This window comes from Acanthisitta chloris, unplaced genomic scaffold (assembly GCF_000695815.1).
Source record: "Acanthisitta chloris isolate BGI_N310 unplaced genomic scaffold, ASM69581v1 scaffold7026, whole genome shotgun sequence".
NCBI lineage: Eukaryota > Metazoa > Chordata > Aves > Passeriformes > Acanthisittidae > Acanthisitta > Acanthisitta chloris.
The window spans coordinates 20095-42807 of NW_008678737.1; the positions used below are offsets into that span (position 1 = coordinate 20095).

The window sequence follows — 22713 nt, forward strand, 5'->3', positions numbered from 1 at the left end:
TCCAGCCAGTTGGCCTGGGAAGCAGAATCCTGCTGGAAGCAGTGACAGCCAGGCAGGGAGGTACAATTAAAGAGGGGAAACGAAGGACTTTGTGTGAGCACTAACAGCAGGAAAACCCTCCACACTTCCAGAAGTGTTTGTTCCTGGGCACTGCTGGGTGCACAGACCACAAACCACCTAGAGACAAACAAATATTTTCCAACTTGCAAATGATTTCAGACAGCAAAACTCATGATCTTGTTCAGATGGAAAGCAAACCAGTAGTATAACCTCAAGCACCTTTTCCCATGGCTGCACACTCAAATGTTGTTACATTCAATCACACTAGAATCCTTTCCAAAGCCTTGTCCATGAGACAGGTCAGTGCACAAACACTGAAAACAGCTAATAAGCAGGGAAACAGCAAAGTTAGCAAGGCTCAGTGATGTGCCCCATAGCAATGTCTGCATGCAGAACATGGGAGAGTGTCTGGACCCAGCAGATGAAGCCTCCAGACATTGGATGGAGCCTCTCCAAGTACCACACTCCACAAACTTCTCTCCCAAAGCTGAATGCCATGCAGACATCTGGCAAACGGAAATTACCAGCACTTTGTGTATCCCTGCAGCCTGTTATAAAACAATTAGGATGGTTCTCAAATATGACAATAATTAAGTATTTATTCTATTCAACTTATTTAATCTTAAGGAAACTGGCAGGGTGCTGCTGGGTAGGGCAGGTTAGGGCTCAGATGTTCCCCTTTCTCCTACATCCTGACCACTGCTTGCAGAGGATGCACAGTGACCAGCACAGCTCTGTGCCATGCCATGGGAATCACATCCACAGCTGGCAGTGTTTGAGCTGGAAAGTGGCTGCTCACACTCATTGCCTCAGGTGTTTCTATGTCACAGGTTGCTTCTCCCTGCAGAATATGAACTCACATTCCACAGCAGGTGCTCAGCCTGAGCTCACAGCCTCGAGTTCTGCCACTGTTTTTGCTGGTACAACCTAAATATCCTCAGCCCCCAGATGCAATAAGCTTTTCCATCCTGGCTAAATCAGTGCCAAGACAGAGGTCTCAGGAAGAAGTAGGACAGGTCCAGGATGTTACAACATCACTGTGGCAGAGCTTGGCAGGTATTCAGCCCTTTCCTGTTACCTGCAGGATTGGGCATGGTGCAGAGCTTACCTTGAGTGCATCCAGGATTCTGCCATCGTAGTCAATCACAACAGTGTCACCCTGTTCCCCTTTCAGGCCAGGGGGACCCTGCAACCAGGGATGAAACCTAGTTAGTCTTACAGCACTTTGCATGAAAGCAAAGACCTGACACCCAGCATATGGTGGTTATCACTTTACAAAGGCCATGAGTTTCACCAGTGCCTGGTCTGACAGCAGTAGCTGTTATCCAACTAAACCTCAAAAGGGCATCAATTTGTGTAATGGAGAAGTGCATAAAAATCCTGACTTGATTACTCCTATTCTCAGCTTCCCTGTTGCAAAGCAAAAGGTCACAGGATGCTCATGTTGATAAGAAAATTGGACTTGACTGATCTCCCAGAGATATCTCCTGTGTCAGAGTTCAGTACCTGCATATTAATTTCTTTAAATATGCAGCATCTCTATTTTCTCACACTGAACTGGTCCTGAAATGATTCAGTCACGGATTAAACAGAAAGAGGTGGTGGGAAACAGCTCAGGTTGAGGGAAACACTCCAAATCAAAAAAGTAAACCCCTGAACATCCATACCCGAGGTCCAATGGAGCCAATTCCTCCCTTCTCACCAGGTTCACCCTGAAAATCAAAATCACATTTTTTGATTGTTCAAAGAGAGTAAGGAAAATAGAGAACTTTTATATTAAAAAATATGTACCCACCCATAAAGATATGCTTTAGATTAAGAAAAAAAGTCTGACACCAGCAAGGTACTGCTTCTCCTAGGAAAAACAGTTTGACTTGAGAGCAAATGTATTTTGCACAAACGAACATTGGTGTGAGTGAGCCCATATATGCCATGTGCTGTGCCACCCTCCAGCTCCCCTCTCTGCTCTGTGCCAAGCTCCAGCTCTTTGTGCTGCTTCCACATGGCTCTCTCTTTGCTTTAGGCTGAGTTTTGCATGTGGAAAGTTTCAGCCGAGACGTTTAAACCATTCTCAAGGGCAAGTTTAAGGAAAAGGGTTGTCAAATTGTTCCTCTCTCCTCCTTCCCTTATTTTATTTTTTTCCTTTCCCTCCCCTTCTATTATCTTTCTTGAAAGCTAAGGAGTTTTAGAAAGCCATAGCACTCTCACAGCAGTGACCTGAAATTCAGTTCAGGATTCAAAAATGTCTCATTTGCCATATCCATGGAAATCCCTGTAGTGACCAAATTTCCTTTTACCAGAAAATGGTAAAAATGCATAGGAAAACCCCTCTAAATTCAAGCTATACCAGAGGAAACAACCAGTGCTGCAACTACAATGTCAGGAAAAAAAATGACTAAGGGTCACCAGAGCCACATTTCTTCATCACACACAGTTTCTTGCCCAACAAGGAGCCACAACTCTTCAATATAGAAAATATTACTGGATCCAGATCCTGCTAAATATGAAGCAGCTGAGGGGGTAAATAACAGCCCACAGATGCTGTCCAGGTCTCCTCATCACCACTTAACAAATCCAGACTGTCTAATTGAATTTCTCAGCAGTATGGAGGTCAGTAGGACACCACAGATCCTAAGTGCTTTAGGCTCTGAAGCAACACTGCAGCTGTCAATAACATCAGATCAAAATGTGATCACTTTTACCTTTCTTGAGGAAAAAGACAGTTCAATGGAAAACACACAAGGAGATGATTACAAAAACTCTTCTACTGATCCCTGCTCAACCCCAGCTTTCATTAAATCACCAGGAAAAGGTAAAATACTCTTAACATCCCCTGGTTTTGTATCAGTTTGGGCATTTTATGAGTCTTTTAGAAGGCAAAGACCCCAAACCCCTCCTGAGCTGGAGCCCTGTGCCTCAGCAGTGCTGTGCCCAGTGTTGCAGCTAATGGACTTTTATTTACCTTGGGTCCTGGGAATCCATCTGTGCCATTCTCTCCCTTGGGACCCACACTTCCTTTTTCTCCCTGAAAACAAGAAAATTTAAACAAATGCTATACAGGGAGGATGGAGAATAGATTTCTTCAGATTATCATTTTCTTGCTTTGTCTTCATTTTACCTGCACGAGTGAGCAAAGCTCTGGTCTTAACCATAAAAAATGTCACATTGCCTAGGTGCAAATGGTGAGTTTTTGAGATAAAAATGAAGCTTAACAGCTTGGCTGCAGGTGTTGTGCTCTGCCATAAAGTTGGCCCCAAAACTGCAGTACAGAATCACAGGATGCTTGGGATTGGGACACTGAAGATCATCTAGTTCAAATCCCCTGCCATGGGCAGAGACACCTTCCACTAGCCCAGGTTGCTCCAAGCCCCATCCAGCCTGGCCTTGAACACTTCCAGGAATGGAGCATCCACAGCTTCTGTGGGCAGCCTGTGCCAATGCCTCACCACCATTACAATTTTTTGATCTTTTTCCATATCAGGGGAGAAATGTGCTTCACAACCTGACCCAAATGTGATATGGTGTCGAGAGACCAGACAGCAAAAGATGCTGCCAAACACATACATCAGATGGACACAGAGCAGAACATACCTTAGGGCCCACAGGTCCTGGTTCTCCAGGGATTCCATCATCACCCTGATGAAATAAAATATCAAAAGAGAAATACACAGAGCTTGTACACAACACTTATTGGGATCCAACACATCATTTGACCCCACTGAGCATTGCATAGACCTGAAACCCACTCAGGTTTGCAGGAGGCCAGGGGAGAGCAGCAGGGAGCCCAGGAGGCTCCAGTGTGGCCCCTGCTCCCATCCAGATCTGTCTCTGCCTCCCCTGCTCCTGGAGAGGTGGATGGGCATCTCTCAGAGGTTCCCTACAGCAGACCCTGGGAAAGGTGCTCTCCCACCTTCAATAGAAACTAAATATTTAATCCCTCTTAAGGATTTTTGTGTCCCAAAGACCTCTGCAGGCTGCCACCCACCCTCGTGGACTTCATCAGATGTCACCAACACCATCTGCCAGGAAAGGTTTTTCTTGTTTCACTTATCATGCTTCATTGTTCTCCTGGAATAAAACCACTTCATAGCTGCTGAAGAAATACATTTCACTGGCTAGTTATGAAAATTTTTAAGCCAAATTCTGGCCTGAAAAACACCCATATCTATTTTGGGGCAAAGCAGTAAGAGGAAAATGCTGGTCCCTGTCAGTGCTTTGGCTTTGGTCAAAGGCAGTGATTTATCCACTACTTGACGACACCACCAGGAGAAAATGTGGAGAGCTTGGACATGTGAAACTCTCACAATCTTCAATACTAGACCCAAGCAGCATGTCTGTCCTTAAGATCCCCATGAGCCTGCTCTGCTGCATGGTGATGCCCATCCCAGGAACTTCAAACCCACCCCAGGGCCCCTGGGCAGAGAACATCCTCCAGGCACTGCTTGGTTCAGCTTGAATTATTGGAGCGAAAGGGCTGAAGACCTACTGCTTTGCTTGGCATTTGCTGTTTCATTCTTTGTCTATTGGGCAGATGTGGGTGCAGCTTCTTGCCTGCTTGTGGTAATGAAAGCCAGGCTGTAGGCACAGCTGTGCCCAAGCCTCAGAGCTGCATGGGCAAGAAACCCCAGGGAACACAAGGAAAGGATTGGCATGACCACAGCTCCTCCACTGACCCCTGGCAGTGGTTTCCCAAGTCAAGCACAGAGCAAAGCAAAGAAAAAGAATGAAAAACAGTAATAAAATAATAACCATTTTACCTTTTTCCCTTGGATGCCAGGCTCACCCTTCAACAGCAATGTCAACAGAGGAGAAAGAAGGTTAGAGACATAACAGAAAATAAACCCAATTGTATGAATAGTCAAAATTAATTGTAAAATTATACTACTCAGCTTGTGTTGATCATCTTTATCCCCCACAAAATGCAACAAAGCACATTCCCACAGCACAGCAGATTCCAGCCCCCCATGGCTCCCTCCACTCCCAGGTTTGAACATGGGCAGTGGTTTTGATATTAAAAAAGTGACATGTTCAGACATTTAGACCCTCAGTTAATGGTTAATACAAGACCCTGTAATTTTGTGTCTGATACATACAGATAAGTGCAAGTCCAGTGCAAAATGCTTATTTTCATCTCCATCCTTCTTATGCAGCATTATTTCAAGAATTCTTGTTAAAATTAGATAGATCATTACCCACCTTTGGTCCTGGAGGTCCTCTGGCACCCTGTTAAATATGAGTGTAATTGGTTTACTTGGTTGACAACAGAGTATAACAGGATAAAAACATCTCCAAGAGTACTTTAATTCCATGAAAAAATAAAAAAGTCACACATGACAACTTCTCATCTTCCCTTAAAAGTACATCTGTAAGTCCTCTGCTCTCCCAGTAAATAATATTCTTTTATGGCTTGTGTATTTTATGTTTAATAAGCACCTTTTTATCCAACCTTAGCAAACTGGAGTTACAATGCCAGGTGGCTTCAGAGAAGCAGAAGTCAGGACATAAGAGCACCACATCCCTGGAGAAAAGCCAAGGGGGTAAAACAACTGTCCTCTTTTCTCCCCAGGGCACAGGTACCCCTGGACAAACATCCACCTTAGGGATCTATAATTTCCCATGAGATTTTTTTGACCTCTATAAGCAACATCACAAACACACTGAAGGGTGATGGGGGTGAGGGGCAAAGGGTGAGGGGCACACACACATAAATGCTTCTGGGCAATACTGACCATGATGCCATCCTCTCCTGGCTCGCCTTTGAAACCCTGCAAAAATAAATAAGGCCAACACTGAAACCATTGCCTCTTGTTTTCCAAAATTGGCAACAATAATGAGAATGTTCCACTACATTATGCTTTAGCCTATTTTGTAATTAGATAAATTGCCAGTGGTCTGCAGATTCCCAACATGTCATCGGAAGGGTACGGACTGGGGTCTCCTCAGGCTGAGTTACAACCAGCACCTGCCAATATATGCCTCAGGTCCAGTTCTTTATATCCTAGGGTGGAATGTCCCTTCCTGCTCCCTTGTCCCAAGCCCCAAAGCTTTGCCCTGTGAGCAGCCATCAGAGCCCAACCACGGCTCAGGCTGGAGACCCAGTGGTTGGGGTGGCAGCACTGGGCAAGGAACACCCTTCACCCTCCTCTCCCTTTGGGTGGGAATTAACTGCCTGGTATGTGCTTGCTGAGCATCTCCCATCCTTACAGGGGAGCCTGGAGGTCCTCTTGGGCCATCCTTTCCCGTGTCACCAGGAGGCCCCCGGGCACCTGGGGGTCCTGGTGGACCAGGGGGGCCAGTGACTCCATCTCGACCTCGATCACCCTGGAAGAAGTTCACACAGGCATAGTGAGATGAAACGGCGTTGGCGAGTGGTGGCCACAGGGTGCCCACAGCACATGCACCACATCCCTGGGCCACCAGCACCCTGGTCTCTGCTGTCCCAGAGGAATTTAATTACAGCTTCCAATTGGGATGGCTGAAATTGAGCTCATGGCCAATTTATGCCCTTTGGGTCTGGTTCCTTAACCAGGATTGTGCTCAACGCCTTCCAACGAGGTTTTATCTCATTAAGCCCTTACTCAATGACTCTCTGCATGAAAGTACCAATTCAACAGCACCCAGAAATAATCCAGACCCACAACATGCTGGCATGGAGCATGCACACACTGCCATAGCTTAGTGCACCACACCAGAAAAAAACACACAAAAAAAGTAGCAGGGCTTAGTCTCATCCCTTAAATACAGCCAAGGTCATATATTAACATTCAGAGTCGCTCACACCCTGTGCTGCTTGGATGAAGAGGACAAGCAGCAGCTGTGTCTGTGTGACTGGAGGTTGGGTGGGTGTCTCTGGAGAGGAGCATCCTGTGGGGCTCTGTGCCCAGGTATCAGCTCCTGGCCCCTGCCAACTGCCACAGCCCAGCCCAGGGCCATGGCTGGGCCCATCCTTGGGGCTGCACAATGGAAACCCTCATGGAAAGGAGACCTCATAAATCTTGTAGCAACATCTGGAAGAGTCACCACCGAGGCAGTAAGAGGGCTCTGTTTAATATGTGGTCCACCCTCAAATCAGGGACAAGTGTGGGATTTTTCAGAAGTCCTTAAGTGACTTAGCAGCACAAATCCCATGGCCTTTCAACAAGCTGTGGGCTCCTAAATCACTTCCATGGTTTTTAAAAAAACCTCATAGCAAATGCTGAACACTGCAGCCAATTATGTCGACTCTCCCACTGAATTTTTCCCAATTAAAACATTGCATTTAGAGTTCAAGAATTTAGATGACTCTAGGGTTAATGCTTTTCATTTTACAATACCAACACTATTCATATCAATGTTTATGGGACTTTGCTGCTTGATTCCCAAATCTCACAAAGAATGAAAAGCCAAACCCATTAGTTTTATGCCTTTGACAATCCCCCACTAAATTCCCAAGGAGTTTCATTCAAGCACACTCCCAACAAGCATATCTAAACACAGCCATGGTAGTGGGAATTTAAAATAGCAACAGTGCACTGTCAGCCAGGAAGGAGAAACAAAAGCAGCTCAAAGAATCACAGCAAACCAGTGGCAGCAGATTTGGTGTCTACCTTGAGGACTCGCCGGCTAAAGGTAAGCTGATCATTAGCCAGAAATCCATGGTTGAGGTGGGGAAAAACCATCTAGCCAGGGAAAGTGGGAGGCAGAGGAGGAAGGAGCAAGAGTTTAAGATTAAAGCATAGCAGAAGAGTGAGTATGAAGGGCTGGAACAACATATAACAATTTTTCTTTGATAATTAATTGATGCATGAGGAAGAAATAATCTAGGTGGCCAACGGTGGTGGATTTAAGGTTCTGGATACACTGGAGCTTGGGAAGCAGTACACAGACTGAGGGAAACAAGTATTTTTTCACTAGTTTACTGCACAATAGGACATTCAAAGCAGCTGGGGTAAGGATTCCCCTGCTGCAGAATAAAGAGCATTATTCCAGCAAACCCCACAGGGGATATATCCCAGCTTTTCCCTGAGACCAAATATGATATTTTTTTTCAGAGGCTAAAATGAATACTGATGAATTCCCCAGCCTGAAAATTGCAGATAAATCAAATTTATATGATGCAAAAACAATGTATTTAGACCATGTCGGTAGTCATTGCTATTGTCTTTTAGTCTTTCCACTCATTCATCCAGGGAGAAGCAGTAAGACACTTCCTTTCTCAGGACACCACGTGCATCTCCCTTTCCCCCATCCATCCATCCCTGCACACATCACTAGGAGAAATCAAAGGGGTGGAGTGAAGCCACAAGAATTCCCCTGGGAACACACAGCACATCCTCCACAAAGATTTTTGGAGGTTTCTAAGGAACAAACCTCTTGTGCAAATTGCCAAGGAGCTTTTAAACCTTGCACACCAATAACAAGTAATCCTAAAAACTCAGTTTAGGGATAAATAGTGCACAGGCAAGGCCACATCCTGCCAAGCTTCCCAGGACAGGTGTAGGTATGCACAGGTACATCGAGTACAGATGTTTTACATCATCTCAAAAAGAAAAGGAGAAAAGTAAAGTCTGAGAGAAAAAAATCCCAACAATCAATCCTGGAAAATAAACCCCTCCCAAGGATTTTTTTCCAAGCTGTAGACAGAAGATTTAGCACAGTTCTCAAATACAGCTACTTTTGGGAAGAAGGATACTGAAATTCTGAGATTTTACAAACCCAAGATGATGTCACATTGAAATTAATGGGGACACAGAGCCCTTGCACTTGGCCAGATCCTCCAGATACTGCAGAAACCACCAAAAAGACTCTACTGAGAGCAAAGGGGGTTGTGGTAAATACAAAGGACCCAATTTTATGGCTCATTATGTGCATGAAAATACACAAGAGCATAAAGTGGGATTTTCATAAAAACCCACTGAGCAAGACAGGAACTGATTTTTTTCTTACTCCTCAGACTGCTGAGCACCATCCAGGTAAGCAAATTCCAAGCCCAGCCCTATCTGTTTTAGTGTGAAATACCAATTTGCATTTGCTCTGAGGCCAAACACACCATCTCCCACCAAATCCAGCCATCTCATGCTTCATTTTAAACAGTCTCTGTTACAGATGGGCCCACGAAAGGTGAACAGCCCTGAGGGATATTCAATACAGAGACACTCTCTCTGGTTCAAGAAATGTTTGGGCCATCGAGAGAGAGAGGTTAAGTGTGATGGAGCTCCATGTTCCTGCTCCACACTTTCCCAAAGCATCTGGTTGTGAGGCACTGAGCTAACTGGTGGTTGGGTCTGACCTCGTGTAGCAATGGAATATTAGAGCACAGAAATCTTGACACTGGTAATTTCCCAGCTTTACAGTACTTGACTTAGCCATTTCAACACAACAGTCCAAATAAGCAAATAATCAAAGTATCCATAGGTGTCTGTTTACTGTCACAGTGAGCTCTGCAGGACACTTCCTGTGCTGAGTTTTTATCTGAAATGTGAGCTTGGCAAGCACTTGTAATTTTGCAGGAAGTAAGGGAGAAAAAGCTCCTTTTCTGTCTGCACTGTTGCTGCAGACCTGGTTCAACCATGCCAGCATTTATCTCCCCAGCACCTCAAGGTACAGGTGATGCTGGTGCCACCTCCATCAGCACTGCCCATTGAGTAGGCATGTGCTATATGGGCCACTGCAGACCAGAGCTTTTTCTCTCACCAGCTGAAGCTTGTTTTCTCCCTCTCAAGAGCAAACCCAGTGCTGCTGCCACAGGCACTGTGCATCAGCTAGCCCAGATGTGCAGAGATTCATCAATCCCATCATTTGTCTAAACATCTCATCTGTCAGTAAGAACAAGATCACCCAGTTAAGTTCATAAATCCAGAGCAGTCATCCCAGTGCTATCTCAGGAAGTGAGTCTGGTTTATAAATCCAGTTCTTTTTGGAGGTGTAGCAATATATTGGACTTTAAGCAAGAAGTACAGGCACAAATATGAGGGCACAGCAGTCCCAGACTTGGCAGCATCCTGCTCTGACCCCCTCCATCCTCTCCAGAGCAGAGGGGATCTGTGATTGGTTTCTGCCTGTAAATACACTGCCATGAATTCTGTCAGTATTTTTTGGTATGTTTATTACCCATCCTGGCCAGGTGAGGCTGCACAGCATCCTCCCTCATGCTATTGACAAGAACGAGCATCCAGTGACTAAGACAATCCAATGTCATCTCTTTCCTCAGCTTTCCAAAAATCACCCTCCAACATCAGCCACCAAGCACACTCACACGTGCAATAGTCTCTATTTTTGTCCACACTGGTGACAGGTGTTTATTAGAGACATCAAGAAAATCAGCACAGACATGAACATATTCAGTTGTTAATCCCTAAATTGCCTTCATCTCACTCCCACTTCAGACAGTCCCTCCAAAGCCACCACAAGAAATCTTCTCTTTGAATATATCATTCCTAATGATAGTATTTTAGTGTTCACTGGCACACTCCATCCCCACTCCACTGCCCATAGACATGAACATCTACGAGGGGAAGGCACTGGGTATAGTCCTGGTTATTTATCCTCTTGTTGATGCGATGACTTGCAGTGACATCTTTCACAATCAGCTAAACAAAGCCACCACTGAAACTTGGGGAAGAAGATAGATTAAATTCAGCAATAAATAATCTGAGCCAGATGGTATTAAGAAGTTTTGTATCAAATTCACAGCTCAGTGTCTGGAGACACAAAGGAAGCTATTTTCAAAGCCAGGCACCTGTTTTCAGAGCTAGTTCTGCATGGCTCTGCCAGGCTTGTTTCTCCCCTTCCAAATTGTTTTTGAGCCTCTTGTGCAAAAAGACATAAATAAATCTAAAACTAGAGGAAAATCTGGACAAATGCAGATCAGGGCAAAAAATAAAAAGCACACTTTTATTGGTAGATTAAAACATAGGACAAATGTTACCTTGGGAGTTGACACCTGCCCTGCAAGTCCATGGAGCCTTTTCCATAACATGTCCAGGAGCAAGAGGTGAGTTCCTGCAGCACCTGGCAGTGTGGAGTTCAGGCTTCAGAGCCTGAGCAGCAGCTCCTCTGGCATTGCCTGAGTTGCCAGTCCCAAAGTCATCCACAGCCCCAGCCAAGGAGTGAAAACTCACCCCCGAATCACCTTTTAAAGCCTTTTCTGAGTACATGGGTGGGCACTTAGACAAAGTGGAGAGCTTATGCCGAGCCCCTCCTTAGCCACACAGGGCATAAATCTATTGGAGAAATTTTAGGGGCTCTCTGAGCCTGAGGGTGACATTTCCCAACACACCCAAGGTTGTTAGGAGCTGCTTCAGAACACGATGCCAACTTCTACAAGTGACTTTGCAACCTCCAGGGGAAAAAAAAAAAGAGAAAAATGTCTCTGAGGCATCTCTGCCCAACGTTAACCACTGAGGCCCAGGCTATGTTTCCAACAACTCCCAGCTGACTCTTGAGTGCCAGCTCCAAATCCAGTCTCTGCACAGTGACCTGTGCACCAGCACATCCTCACAATAGGGTTTTCAGCAGGTGCCCATAACCTGTGGCCAAACATACCTGTGACAGAGCCCACCTCAAACATCCCACACCTTGTGGTGAAACCTCCCATCTCATCCCTAACAAGATGAGTTCATGTTATCACTACCAGCACAGCAGCAGGGACTGCAGGATAGCCACATCCCTTGGGAACCTCTCCTGATGCCTTGCAGTGAATCTCTACTTCGTGCAGCTTCGTGGGAGACATTTCCATAAAACTCCATTAATTTCTGCATGTTATAGCCAAAACATACCTCATCATACAGTTACTTTAAACCCTTTATTTTCAGAGGCAACCTGGGTATCACCTGCATGCCACCACACTCCTAGGGGGGTAGGTCATCAAGAGAGGAGGAATGTTCCATCCTGCACAACACTGTGCTGGACCTCTCCTTGGGACACCAGATCCTACCACTGTGCACTGGTGCTCTAATGCCAACAAATAAAGAGCACAGCTTCAAGAGAAACATGGTGTCTGACACTGGAAGAGGAAATCAGGGAGAAGAAAATTCGGTAGAAGTGAAGCCCTTCATGAAGTACCCAAAGATCTTCAACTCTTTTTTGCCTCACGGCCAAAGTTAGGAAAAACCACCACCACAAATAGTTCCAAAAGCAAAATGAAACACTTCCAGAAGAGTTGCCATGCCTCAGTTTGCAGGAAAGCTGCACAAAGCCTTATTTTGTGCTGAGACTAAATCCAACCAGATTTTAGAACAAATCAATGTGCCATGTCACTACTTACCCTTGGGCCGACGTCCCCTGCTTCACCCTGCACATCAGGCAAACAGGAAGGGTCAGTTGTTAGAGGCCAAATGTCAGCCCTGAAGGACTGAGCACAGGGTCAGCTGGACCTGAGCACAGCACACCAGGGAAGTGCCACGGGTCCTATTGCTTAATGTATTCAAAACCAGGGAGGAGAAGGGCTCAAGACAACACAATAGGGAAGGATTCTGCCCTGGCAGACAATGAAACAGATAATAAATCAGAAAGAGCAGATTGGTTCCAACTCAAAGGCTCCCCTAGCAACTGCTTATGTCCTACACATGTGAGGATTAGCTTCACTTTCAATAATGACCATCTTTGGCTGCTCTGATTTCACGGGAGGTTGTCATGCAAACACAGAGCAATGGAGCCCAGAGCTCTTGGAGGAATGAAGAGAGTTTTATGCCACTCTCATGACCCTTAAGGGCTTACCAGGAACCCTAGAGCATGGGTGAGCTTTAAGATCATACTTCCTGCTCCAATTTTTTTTTTTTTTTTTTTTTTGCAAATTCTTCCTGCCCTCCCCTTGCCAGGGCTTTTCCAAGAGCAACCTGAGAACCCACTGTCACGGCTCCATGTCCCAACAAAACCCAGTGTCATTCTGTCATACTGGGGTAACCTGAACTGAAAGGGTAACAGGAGGACATACAGCTGCTTCCCTAAACCCCACGTGTTAATGCAGCCTTTACCTTCTCCCCTTTTGGTCCTGGAGGTCCCTGGAAATACATAAGAAGGATCCAAGTTAAGGAACAGCAGAATCATCAGTGCAAATGCTATCAAACCCAAGGAGACTGCATTCATCAATTCACAAACCTGAGCCACACTGTCTATTATTTTAAGGCATGCATACTATTATTTTAAGTTATACACTGCTTAACATGAGAAACACACTACCAAAAAGCATCCAGCAGATCCTGCCTGCTCCTGCCAGGACACAGGGCAGAGAAGGATCAGGGCAGGGCAGGCAGCACGACAGCCACTCACAAACATGTGACTCTAAATAGATGCAAAAGATATCTTGAGGCATTAAATCACTTCTAGAAAAGACACATGCTCAGTATATCATTACAACAATTATACATCTGTTTGAAATAAACAAGGAGGACGAGCTGCTTTCTTTGGCCTATTTGCTGAAGGCATCATTCATCTTCCCTCTGAGCAGCTGTCTGTGAGACAGGCAGGCAGAGACACACTGCAGCCCCAGAGAGAACCCCAGAGCAACACTTTGATGTGTCTGCTCTGCATCCTCCTCCTTCCAGCACAGAAAAACACCAAATCTTGGGGTTCAGACCAATTTACAGTGTTTGCAAAAGCAGGACCCAGTGGGATACAGTGGGGGAAGGTCAACAGAGAGGCCAACAGTGGCAGCATCTGCATCCCCATGCAGCATCCCTCCTGCTGTTAATCTGTCTCTAAGCAAGGCTACTGGCCCCTTACTGTTGTGGAAGAGATCATGAATAGCCTGCAGTATACAGCTATAACGACACACTCCCTAACTGGCTAGAAATAAGTATCTGGAGTAACTTTTCAGTTGTAAAAGACTGTATAACTTCTGCCTGCTTTGAAATCCCTTTTGGTTTAGGACCAGAACTTAATAAGAGATTTCAAATGGAGCCCTCTAGTGAAGGTGGTGCAAGAGAATGGGGTTTGGACACAAAATATAAAGATGTGGCATCCCAAAGGAACCATCTGGCAGAAGGAATCGGAGCTGGCTGGTGTTCAGCTAGCATAAAAATAAAAAAAAATACGTCTGTGTTTCTGTAAATTAAATAAGAGAAGAGTGAAGCACCTGGGTATCCAAAGGGCTTCCAAGCAAAAGTGAAGTCAAGAGAACAGCTCATAAAATGAAGTTCAAGCTGTTCCACAAAGTATTGCATGGACACTGTGCAGTCTCACACAGTTTCCACCTTAGCTCCTTTAGAGCAAAATGGAACTCACTTTGGGATCAATTATTTTTATGGCATCACTTTTTAGTGCCAGGGACATACAACCAAGATTACTGACTTTGCTTCTTTGAATGTGCTACTGGAATTTATTTCCCAAATTTGGCCTGATGCCCATCTGCTGTCTCTGCTCACTGAGCTGGGGCAGGAGGGGAAGAAGCAGCTGAGATGAGCTGACAGGTAAGGAAAAGTTCACCTCTAGCTGTGCTGGCCAGGCCTGGCTCAGAATTTAAAGTTGCAGGTATTACAGACCATGGAATAATTTTCCCAAACACAATTTTCACTCCTAAGTAGTTATATATGTAGTAATAAATGAATAATAGTTGACATTCTGCCTATTAATGCAGAGCAGCATGAACAAAGACATATTATATTTGGCACTTGGTGTTACTTACAGGTTTGCCATCCAAACCAAGAGGCCCCTGAAAAAGGAAGGAAAAGACAGTAATATTAAAAATAAATAAATAAATGCTCAATTTACAAACATAGCAATATCAGGCATGCTCTGAAAGAGGCTCTACTTACGTATAGTACAATCTTTGGCTATGATTCTATGATATACCTAATCCTTCATCCATGCAATCCAGCAGGAAGGTTTCACAGAAGTACAGTAAGAGGCATCAAACAATTTGCAGAGCATGAAGGAGCATGAAAGGAAGCGACAGGATTAGCAACAGGCATAAGGTGACACTGCTCTGGCACAGCTCTTGGGACTCCCTGAGGTTCTCAAAGTCAAAAGAGCAGCAGTAAAACATGCTGGGTTTTATTACACTGAGCAGATCTATGAGTGATTCACATCAGCCTCGGATCTGAATCATTTGTTTTCGCAAAAGGACTTGCTGGAACTCTACCAGTTTACCCAAGATGTGAGTATCAACCCTTAGTCCATACTGGTAAGTCTCACTGGTGTCAAGGGGTGTCTTGTGGTGGAGAAAGGCAGAGTGAATCTGCCCCAAGGGCTGACACCTCTGTGCTTTGCTCATCTGCAGTGATACAAAGCTAGAAGTGCACTTGTATCTGCAGGACCAAGCACTTGGTTACTCCAGTTCTTTCCAGGGTTGCTGCATGGTAAACTGACATGAAAACTGATTAATTCCACACCATTTCTGGCACTTAAGCCCTTAATTAACAAGTAACTGCTGAGTGTGTTGGGCTATAGGAAACCTTGATGTGTGTGGGGAGGAAGGACAGAGCTCTAATTGTGGTGCTCTAAGGCCAGAGCTGCCCCTGCCATCAGTTGGACCTGGCACACAGGCACATGTTACAGTAAGTCCTTCCACTGATCCACAAACTTGAGAACTCCAGTTGGACAGGCACATGTTACAGTAAGTCCTAGATAACTGCACTTCCACTGATCCACAAACTTGAGAACTTTCCCCCTTTAAGCCCCAAAAAGGCTCAGTCCTGCATCTATTCCTGAAAAGACATGGCACAATGGTTGCAAGTCAGCAAAGCCCTTGGGCACCTGCTTTCACCCCCAGATTTCCAACATGTGCTCACATGCTTCACTGGGTGAGGGTCTGCTCTAGAGTGAGCCACAGGCTATGCTGATGAACATCTCTGCAGCAAAGCCTGACCCAGCACCAGAGCTTGGCCAGGTGCTGCTCCCAAGAGCTCAAACCCAACCCAGCCTTGTTCTTGTCATCACCTATAGCAAATCAAGGGCTATACATGCAGCCCTGTAAACTGGGAGAACCTACCAAAGCAAATGTAGTTTGGACAATGGTACAGCACAACACTAAAGCACCAAAGTTGTCTGTATTTCTTAGGGAACTGATTAGAGTGAATCTTTTTTAGTGCAGCTTAAGTGGAGATGATTCACCTGAAGCTCCCTGACCTTTAGAGGACAAGACATGGGACCTGAGCAGAGAACTGGCAGCACATTCAACTTCTCAGAGAAGCAGAAGCCCCAGAATTTATTTATTTTTTAATATACAATACCAATTCATCAGCTTTTAGCTATTCTTGTATCAGTCCACAAAGGGACATCCAGAAGGAAAAACAATGGCCTATTCAGAGGATGTTTGTTTGAGGGAAAGCATTTAATGTTTGAGAAAAACAATATCCATCAGGATTTCAAAGGGGCTCTTGGCCAGCCATGGCACTGAATGGACATGATGAACACAGACTTTTAAATGTCTCCTTAGTCTGGGCTGGAGATTTAATTGTCTCTGCTCTACCTGCCCAGCCAAACATCTGTGGGAGCAAGGCAGAGTTCTTGCAGGCAGCTAGAGCAGGAGAGAGCATCTGAAATCTGGGCTGGCTGACTTGACTGCCTGCAGCTCTCAGGAGTACCCATGTGTTGAGATCGTTACTGTCTTTTATTTGAATGGAACTTGATGTTGGAACTTGAGCAGAGCTTGTTACTACATCATGTACTCTTGACACATGCCTTGCTTTGGCCACACAACATTTCAGCCTCAGTGTAAGGGGCTACATTCAGATATGTTTCAAAATAAACTCTGAAAGTTTTTCATTTAGTTTCACAGTAGCTCAGGATCTTGAGGTTCAGCACCAAAATGCCACCTCACACTGCAGAAATGAGATTCATCCATTGCTGAGATCAGCTAAAGGCTTGAGAACAGTTTGGAGTTCACAAAAAAGGGAAGATGTGGAGCTTGCAGGCTCCGATTCACATGCAAAACCTCTCCCAATAAATATTAACCATTTCCCACATACATCACTTGCCTCTGGCTCAGAGCAAGTTGAGGTGCCAGCCTGGCTACCTGGCCCTCTGCCTTCCTGTCAGGGATGTACTTGCTCAAGCAGCATTACAGGAATTTTAAAGGGGGAAAATATTTAGTAAAAACAAAGCCAGAGATTATTAAGAGGACAATCCTTCTGAGTTGGGAAATCTTCTCTCAGGGTTATTTTTAATGTTTCCTGCTCTGCTAAAAATTAGCACAGGGGTCGGAAGGAACCCTGCAGTCAAATTTTACCAGATTCAAAGTGGTGCCTTCCATCTCTGTCTCTGTGGTTTCAAAAAAGTGTAAAGTCTCACATTTGAAGGAGGAGGAAAGTGTCAGAACAAAAGAGCACGGTGATATTTTAGTCTCCCAGCAAAGAGCCTTGGGTCATTAGGCAGCTTGGTCTGCAGCACAGCCAGGGAGCAGGGACCAGCCCTTCCTATGGGCCACGCTGTAAATCCTCCCAGGCTGGACAGTGTCTGCTGGCAATGCAGTTCCTCAGCACATTTTTGTGTGAGAAGAAAGCTCTGGGAAAAGCTGTGGCCAAGCATGCCCTGCCAGACCCATCAGAAGGAAAGTGGAGGAAGGCAGCCAGGTTGCTGTGGCTGCTCCCAGCTGAAGGGAAAGGGGAGAGAAGGGACTGAGAAATGAAAAATGAACTGTGAATCCTTTAAATAGCAGCTGAGAACCACTGGCACTAACTGAGAAAAAAACGAGTACAAGAGGTGTTCTGGGATGTCACTTCATCCCCAGTTACTGCTGCCCCCTCCTCCCTCCCTGAAGTCCTTGGTGCAGAAGGACCAGAAACCTTTATAAGATAAATTCCTACTCTATCCAATACCACATCATTTATTCTATAACTCATTCATGATTATGATGTATAACTCTAAAATAATTTATTACTGACTTTCAAGACCTGTAAGGAGTATGAAATTGGTCATGCAAAGAACTATCCCACACACACTTCTCACCACTGGGAACCTGGACAAGTCCTGGGTGGGAGCATCCTGCACCAGCCCTGACCTCTGGGTCACTGGTGTGAGACCCCAGAATCATGCACAACACAGCACTGGACTCATTCCCACCAGGAGCTGTCATGTTTAAGCATCAGGATCATTTTTATCACAATAGTTTCATGTTTAACTTTGTATAGCATGGATGGCCTCACTGGAATGGGACAGGATTGCTGCACAGGGGAACAGCCCTGCACTTCAAAATAAATAATCTTTTCAGCATCGACATGCTTATTAACAATCCTTTGCTAATAATTCTCTCTGTTTCTTAGTTTGGAAAAAGCTGCTTCAGTGCTGTCCAACACAAATTTCGCTTTGCTCCATGGCTACATGCAAACCAGAAAACCCTTTTTCGTTACTACGTGATAGTTTTTTGCATCATTAAAAAAAAACCCCAAACAAAACCAAACAGCTTCTACAATTTTCTTACAAGCACTAAACAGCAACGTTGATGAGACATGATTATTTTCTAATGTTTGCAAGACTAATTGTTCTCATTTGGAAATAATTTACACATCCAGGCCTCATCCTGCATGGCCTCAGAGCCAGAAGTGTCTTGTTCAGCCAGAAAACCCTATTTTAACAAGGGAGGGAAAATTAAGGTTTCATTAAAATCTATCTCCCTGCAAACCACAGCCCTGCAGGTAACATCCAATCCTAGTCTTGGGGGAAATCCTGATGGGGCTGCTCTGGGAAATGGGGTGAATGCCCTCAGAAAAGCCACCTGAGTGTATCCCAGGCACTGCCCACAGAATCTGGCAGGGCTCAACATCACCAAACCCTCACAGCCTCCTCTGAAATGAAACCATGGCCCACAGTCCAAGCTGCCAGCAATAAATCCCCCACCAGTGGTGTCAGGTAAATGATGCAGAGCAGCTTGATAAGTGTCAAGTGTGTGTTAACAAGGCAACCAAAAAAAACCCAGAAATCTGTGCTCTTTTCCAAAATAAAAAAAAGATCTGTCCTCACACTGCTGGGAGGCCTCTGCCCATTCTTTGATGGAAACAGAGCAGAAAGGAGCAATAATTTGCTAAAAACTTCCCCCATAATGCAAACCAGACAGTGAGGCTCTGCAAGGGAACAGCTACCTTAGAGGCTGGGCTGGTCCCTCCTGGGCAGAGCCACCCTCTGCAGTGAGAGTCCATCTCCCTTCCACAGGCACAAATGCTTCAAGCACTTCTGAAATCCTTGGCAAACAAAGAAACAAAAACACTCCAGGAAAAAAAAACCCCAAACCCTATCCTCAGAAAGTTTTGGGGCTGTGTTGGGCTCTGCCCACTGTTCAATCTCTCCTCTGCAGCACCAGTGTGGGCTCATCAAAACCCAAACCCTATTCTCAGAAAGTTTTGGGGCTGCGTTGGGCTCTGCCCACTGTTCAATCCCTCCTCTGCAGCACCAGTGTGGGCTCATGGGAGTGCTTCAGTTCCCAGATGTTTTCCAGATATCTCAACCATTATCTTCAGGGTTTCACATGGAGATAAGGGACCTCTTCCCCTGCAGGAGCTGCCTCTTCCTTAACCACAAGATGTGCCTTCTTCCATCTGTGTGCAGAGGTCCCTCCTTGTTTTGCTGGATGTCTTCTCAAAGATGCTCAAGGAAAATATCTGGAAGCAAATCTGAGTGATCCAAAAGAGTGGAAAGCAAATGCTGGGCTGGAGCTGCATGGGGCACAGCTTGAGTTTTCTAGGAAGGAGATGGCAAAACGGAGCCTGTTTGTTCACTCCTCCCAACACGAACTGCTGTGATTCCTGGGCAGACGTGCCAGATCAACTTATCTGCTGCTGAGCACCATGTCAGAGGCAAGAGCTCACTCATCTGTGCATCACATTGCACCAGTTTTCTTCCAACACAACAAAGTGCTTTTATGGAAGAAAGAGTTCCCTGATTTCCCCCAAATTTCTGAGGCGTAAATGAGTTCCATGTGTTCTGTGCAATCGCTTGCTTCAAACATTTGACATCCAATGGGGCCTTGGAGATACCTTTTTTTAATGTCCAGCTACCTCTGTGGTGGGAATGCCATTTTTAAGTCTTTTGTTTTGGAAGAATATTGGCATTTCAAGCAAACACTTCAGCAAGTTACTGCCTTTATATTCTTTCCTCACCAATGCCATCCTTGGTTGACAGCTACTGTTTGGATTACCTCTCCTTGGTGGTTAATGAGCAAACTTCTTGGTTTTCCTCAGTTTTCCTCTGCTTACACACCAAGCCTTGGCACTACACAGCTGTGCCCAAAGGCACTGGAAACAGAGATACAGATCCACCAGCTGCACTTGCACTTGAAGCAGGGAACAAGAGGAAAAGCAGAATGAGAAGTGAGAAAACAAATCCCTGTTTCATCCAGGCACTGAGTGGTGAAGGACCTTTTCCACCATCCATCCTCATGATTAACCTTTCCCCAGCTCAGGATAAGGTGGTCAGCTGGGAACAAGTCATCACCTGAAAAACCATGCTCTGACCCTCTATCACAAATCTGCCTGTGCAATTTAGGCAGCAAAGTTCTCCTTGCCATTGCAGTCAGCACCTTCTTCTCCTCTCCCTGTTCAAACCCACTGGAACCACAGAGGATAAAGAAATGCTTCTGCAATTCCTCTCCTGGGTGGGATATAAGACAACTTTTTACTATCTGCTTGGAAGAATTACCTCTAAATCAAAAGGAAAATAAACTGCTGCCATAAAAATCTGGTCTTCACAAAATCATTATTGTCTCCACATCAGAGAGCCAGTAAATGATGTAGCAGGACCATAGGCTGGATGTGCTTTCCTTGTTTTAAGAGGATTTTCCCTCTAGGCAAATAATTACATGATAGTAGCAGGCTGGATGGGCTTTCCTTGTTTTAAGAGGGTTTTCCCTCTAGGCAAATAATTACATGAATTGGCCACAAAACTGATACTAAAAAAAATGAAAGAGACTGGAACTACAAAGTTTGCCTTGTAAAATGAATGTTTGTCACTTCTGCCTCTTGGGTTCTTAATGGGGGAGGTATGTGTGCAAAGGACTTCATGCACGTAGCAGGCTGGATGGGCTTTCCTTGTTTTAAGAGGGTTTTCCCTCTAGGCAAATAATTACATGAATTGGCCACAAAACTGATACTAAAAAAAATGAAAGAGACTGGAACTACAAAGTTTGCCTTGTAAAATGAATGTTTGTCACTTCTGCCTCTTGGGTTCTTAATGGGGGAGGTATGTGTGCAAAGGACTTCATGCACAGGAGATACTCTTTGAAGTCTGAATATTTACGAGTAAGGATACTCATGAGAACAAACACAGGACTGAACCCTAAATTACAGTTATGACCTTGATTAACCTAGCTAAGAAAATTAAATAGTTTACCAACAGATGCCTTCATCACAAGACAGTGTTTGAAAATACCTTAGTCTAGTGATGAACAACCAGCCAAAACACCCATGCACTGCACAGGCAATCCGTGTCTGTGCACAAGCTACCACCCAAGGTCTGAAAAGTATCTGCTTACAGAATAAAACAACCCAACAGGAAAAGCTTGAGATACACACAGCCCATGAGATCTGACCACATAGCAGGGTCTCCCATATCTCACAGGGGATTTCTGGCAGCCCTCCTGAAGAGTTAAAACACTGCCTACTGCTCTGGTTTGGGCACAGAGAAGTCTTGGAACTACACAGGGCTCCTTCAACCACTCTCCCAGGTTGCACCCTGAGCACACCCAAGCAGGACTTGGAGATCTCAGAATCAATCAGGATGGAAAAGACCTCTGAGATCATTGAGTCCAACCTTTGACCTCACACCACCAAGTGCCATGTTCAGTCTTTCTTTAAACACCTCCAGGGATGGTGACTCCACCACCTCCCTGGGCAGATAATTGCATAGATGGAGGCAACTCACTGAGTCATCAGGCAGTTCAATTCTCTGCTACTTCTACAGTTCTCTTGTAAAAGTAGTTTATTATTAATGTCACATCTGGTTTTCTGGTGTTGCCATTTCTAAACCACCAGGCTAAGTGCATGTTTTTGAGCTTTCTGGTAAACTCTGAGGAACCATAATGGCACAGAGGAACTGTCACCTGGAACAGGTTTATGCACATGTTCCTTCACTTCTCACACATCATCCTGTCTGCATTCATAATACATTTATGGATTACACATGAAAAACTTGCATAGAATGTCCCTTGCTAAGCTGTCTACACTGAAATTCTTAATTGCTGAGGGGAGAAAACCCTGAACTCCATTGGTTATGGCCAAGGTCTAGAGTTGTGACCAAAGTCACTGTTCCAGTGTTCCACAGTGCTGGGTTCTTGCAAGTCAGGGAACCATCTTCCCTTCTATGTGTGCTCCTTCAACCCCTCTCCCAGACATCAGCCCAGAAAACACACATTTGGCTTCACTTTATATCTTACAAATTAATTGAAACCAGAGTTTTACCATCCTTACCAGTTGATTTCTGGCTTGCACACTGCAGCTGACTTCAGTGGATAATGCTGGATTTACAGCACTGCAGCCAAAGGAAGGTATTAGCTCACTATCCAAAGCTCCCAAAATAAAAGTTTCGGAAGATGCTGCTCTGCTTAGTCCCAGTAGCTCCTTAGAGCGAGGTGGACTATAAATACATGAGAATGGCCTATACAAGACTATTTCAATTCCAACCAAGCAATTGTTCCCCCAAAGGAATGGCAGCATTGAGCAACACATGTGTTGTGATTCTCTTTTACTATAAGTCTGTTAGTTGATTATATTGGTGCAGTTACCTGTCATTAGAAAAGGATGTTATTAC

At 45.0% G+C, this 22713-nt stretch overlaps 1 protein-coding gene across 1 annotated transcript in view; it reads right to left on the reverse strand.

Annotated features, from left to right (window-relative positions):
* LOC103804413 (collagen alpha-1(XXIII) chain-like) overlaps positions 1-22713 on the reverse strand; it is a 171304-nt gene that overhangs the window by 6012 nt on the left and 142579 nt on the right. The window contains 11 exon segments of the mRNA XM_009077027.1: positions 1169-1246; positions 1728-1772; positions 3023-3085; positions 3652-3696; positions 4818-4844; positions 5257-5283; positions 5790-5825; positions 6265-6381; positions 12305-12331; positions 13014-13040; positions 14663-14689. Coding sequence (XP_009075275.1) covers positions 1169-1246; positions 1728-1772; positions 3023-3085; positions 3652-3696; positions 4818-4844; positions 5257-5283; positions 5790-5825; positions 6265-6381; positions 12305-12331; positions 13014-13040; positions 14663-14689 — 519 coding nt within the window.